The following is a 3,999-nucleotide window of genomic DNA, read 5'->3' on the forward strand; positions in this document are numbered from 1 at the left end:
TCTGTTGTATTACGTGTATGTGTTGCATTGTATGTTTTATTATATTGATGTACACCATGCCCATTAGAGGATCAGCCTTCCGGTTCCAACAATTAAAGTTATCGATATTTAAAATAAAATTAGTATTACTATTATCATTATTAAAGTCAGAGGGCCACCATTACCATATGGTGATATAAGCATGGTCAAACCTGGATTTTTATGGTGTGGTCGTCACTGACTGGACAGTAAAAGCACCAGATTCGTGGTATACATATCTTGAGATCATTAAATGCACATAATCATTAAGATACAAAATTTTGTTATAATATATTTAATAACAGTAAGGGGAAACAATGGAGAGATGTATTGACGACATACCAAAAATAGCACAAATCATTATTTTCAAACTATTAATTCCACTGTTGTTATATATATTACATTATACAATATATCATACAGCTGTCACCAGTTCACTTGGAAGGGCCTGGTAGCGTAACACACAGTGTAACAGGTGGTGTGTAGTTGATTATGAATTTATTGAGTACATTTACAGTTTGCAATTGTTAAAGATATGATTGTCGCATTGCCATAATATTTAGTAAGAAAAGTACATCTACCAAAACTTAACCCTTTGCAAGTCTTTGAAGTCCCCTTCGGAACAAGCAAGTTATTGTGCCGTATATGACGCAATTTGCCCTACATCTAATTGTAAATCATTGTGTCCTGCCATATATGTTTCTATTGTTGGGTGTTAACAGAAGTGAACGGTCTGGGCATGTGATGAAGCATTTGCCATGCCAACCACTGAATATATTTGCATACAATTATAATAAGAATATTTCTTTGATCAGTGAACTGTCTTGATTTCTTGACATCTACGTGTACAGTTACTGCTACATAGCAGCTTGTTTGTTCATTCATTCTCTTTTTGAAATTATACCTAACAACATCGTGACCAAGTCTTCTCTAGACATTGTTGGTCTTCTCAGAATCTCGATGAGATTTCTCACTGTGTCCTGGTCGGATTTCGACCAATGACGTAATACAGCTTCACAAGGATTCCGATGTACGTCAATAATTTGAACGTCTTCTGAAGTAAGTCCAAGCTCTCCTAAAATTTAAATGAAAATATCATAGAAGATTGAGTTAAACCGATCTATATAATGCTACTTATAAGTATATTCTGGAAGTCTGTATATGATACACAGTGGTGTATCAGTGGCACTAATAGTTTGTACTTTAACTCCCTGTGGAGCATACCAGCCATTGCATCCTAAGTCCTTCTAGATTCCAATTACATAGCTGCGTTGACTGGGCTGCAATTGTGGTCCAAATCTCAGACTTGATCAATTTAGAAACAAATATTAATAGCTAAATGTGTCTTACCTGCTAAATCTTTCCAATCTCCGGACAGAAGTTGGTTGACATTTAACTGGTTACAAATATTCCGGTACAGTGACGGTGGCAAATTAGAAAGACGGGTTGACAATCCTGTTTCCACATGTACGGGTAAACTCCCCCATTCCGTCTACAAATAGACAAAACAGAGATTCGTAATATTACATACAAGTGCCAGTGCATTGTCATACATAATATTGGACTTTTACAGCCCGTTACAGGATTAGCATACAGTTTCAATGAGCTGAGATGACATGAAATGAAGTGAGATGAGATACTGAAGATATGAAATATTCAATAGAAGACCCAGTGCATTCTTAGCTCTACCAGTAGTCCCATAGTGATTGCACTTTTTACAGTCACTACAGGATATCCCACTTTAAAATAAACAAAAAGAAATAACGACAGAGGTTCGTTGCATGTTATTTTTTATTCTTGTGTAATGTAGGGCCTTTAGGGACGATCGCACAAAATCGCACAAGCTCAGTTAGTTTAGGACAAAATCTCTACCTCTTCCCCTAAACGAATCTGCACAAGTGCAGCAGCGATACGTTTTATATATGATGCAATCCTTGATCAGAATTGTAGCAGTCACACCACTAGAATCGATGCCATGTACAAACATAATGAACGATGGTAAACACATTCAAATACTACAGGAAACCAAGCATTGTAATACATTATCAAGAAAACTTATCAAGATCTCAGTAGTAAAAACAGAACCTGTTATCCTTAAAGGTATGATTGGTTTTGAAATTTGGTTAGAAGTACGAAAATGAACTTTACTAATTATACTGACACCAGAATCCCCCCATTAATTCATGACCATGTGTAACAATATGCGGTCGTCTTTTAGTTATCATACCATGACAATGAACACTTTATGATCATATACACAGAGAGAAACTTTAGCTTGTTGGGAAAAATAACTACAACCAAACACTCGTCTGAAATATTTAAACCACTAATAAGAGAAATTCAAATAAAGTGAGTGAGTGAGTGAGTGAGTGAGTGAAAGATATTTCTAGAAATAGTAATTTATATTGACCAGTCCGTCTCAACTATTCATTTAAACTGCATAACAGGCACAGGGTGCATTAAAAAAATAATACTCACGTTCTCACTCTCTTCAAACAGCTCAACAGTACATTCTTGACCTTGACACATGAAGTGAATATGATGACTTGAAGATTCAATCATCTTCTGGTCATGACCTGCCAATTTTATAACATGTAACTTATTCACATTCACAAACTCCTCGTGCTTTCTGAGAGGACACTGAACACCAAACGTGTACTCGAGGTATTGAAAGTCCCTCCTTTGGATGATATTCAATTGTTCTAATAACCACTCGATGAACAGGCGAGGGTCACTCTTGGATGCTCTTTGTACAGTGACCTTGATCAGATTTTGATCTGGTAAGTGATGAATAAGTTCAAGACTGTAGTTTAGAGTCCAATCGTAGCAAAACTTGCCCATATTGAAATGAATATTTCTTCTCATGCTGGGATCGGTAGCTGTGGTGGCATTGATGCATCTGGCCAGGAGACGAGAAAATACAACATCTGGATGAACAGCGGCGAAATCGAAATAATATACTTCTTTCGTACCAGCAAGTGGAAACGAATCTACCACATCAGGATTCTCTCCCTTTTCAAAACGTGGTAGTAAACATGGCACTATATAAAGCTGTTCTTCTGATTGTTCAGACGGGATAGGACAGATCAAATCATACGCCTGAAGAAGTGGAATTATTACGTCTTCGGAAATCTGCATCTTATGGGTAATATGTTTTAATAGTTGCCTATGCGCAATATCCTTTGATTCCAATAAGGACCAGCGTTGAGCTAACTGATGGGGGCGGTCTTCTGGGGATGGAATGGACACTAGATGTTTCATTACATCAACCAGAATCTGGGGATCGAAGATGACATATTTTTTCAGTGTGTCATGGTTGGGCTGGTAAATAATTTCGCCAGCTCTGTGGAAAAAATCTAACATCTCTTCAAACTCACTGACACCATAAATCCCACATTCTCTTCTGACCAATTCCTGTACTTCAGTGTATGAACCAATTATATTGTAGAGACCATATTCTTGTGCTTCAGTTCTCCTGTCCTCAATAACTTTGTAGAAGTGCAGAAACCTAATGGGGAAGTCATGGTTAACATATTCTGCATCCCGAAGTTTGGCCTCAATTGAACGTTGGAGGTTTTCTGTATCTTGATCTAGCTGCACGGAGTTCTCAATTAAGAATAAACATCTGCCATCATTATTTATGACCAGACGTTCACAGTATCTACCATACAGGTTTTCATGCAGGTAACGTCCTAGGATATCTCTATTGGAACCATCCGTGCTATCTCTATGGGTACCAACGAGAAATATAACTGCGTCTTTGTGTCTTGCATGAATATAAATTGAATTTAACCAGAAGAGAATCCTTTCAAGTTGTTCTTTTCTGTTCATTATTGCCTCCTTTAGATTGAAAACAACCAGATAAACTGCGTGGCTAGCGATAAAGATGTGATGCGTACAATAATACAATTTATCACCTGCGAAATCCCAAAGACTTAGTCTCATAGGCAGATGTTCAATGCCTTTCTCATGGGCTTTAAG

General features: G+C 37.2%; 1 protein-coding gene across 1 annotated transcript; it reads right to left on the reverse strand.

The window, feature by feature from the left end:
• Window positions 1-250: 250 nt before the first annotated feature.
• LOC144436734 (uncharacterized) lies at window positions 251-3,261 on the reverse strand. The gene is made up of 3 exons (XM_078125587.1): window positions 2,497-3,261; window positions 1,369-1,510; window positions 251-1,093 (listed from the first exon to the last, which is right to left on the reverse strand). The coding sequence occupies exons 1-3, from the start codon at window positions 3,154-3,156 to the stop codon at window positions 900-902; spliced, it is 996 nt and encodes a 331-aa protein (XP_077981713.1). The 5' UTR covers window positions 3,157-3,261; the 3' UTR covers window positions 251-899.
• Between the last annotated feature and the right edge of the window lie 738 nt (window positions 3,262-3,999).

This window comes from Glandiceps talaboti, chromosome 6 (genome assembly GCF_964340395.1).
Source record: "Glandiceps talaboti chromosome 6, keGlaTala1.1, whole genome shotgun sequence".
NCBI classification, from domain to species: Eukaryota; Metazoa; Hemichordata; class Enteropneusta; family Spengelidae; genus Glandiceps; species Glandiceps talaboti.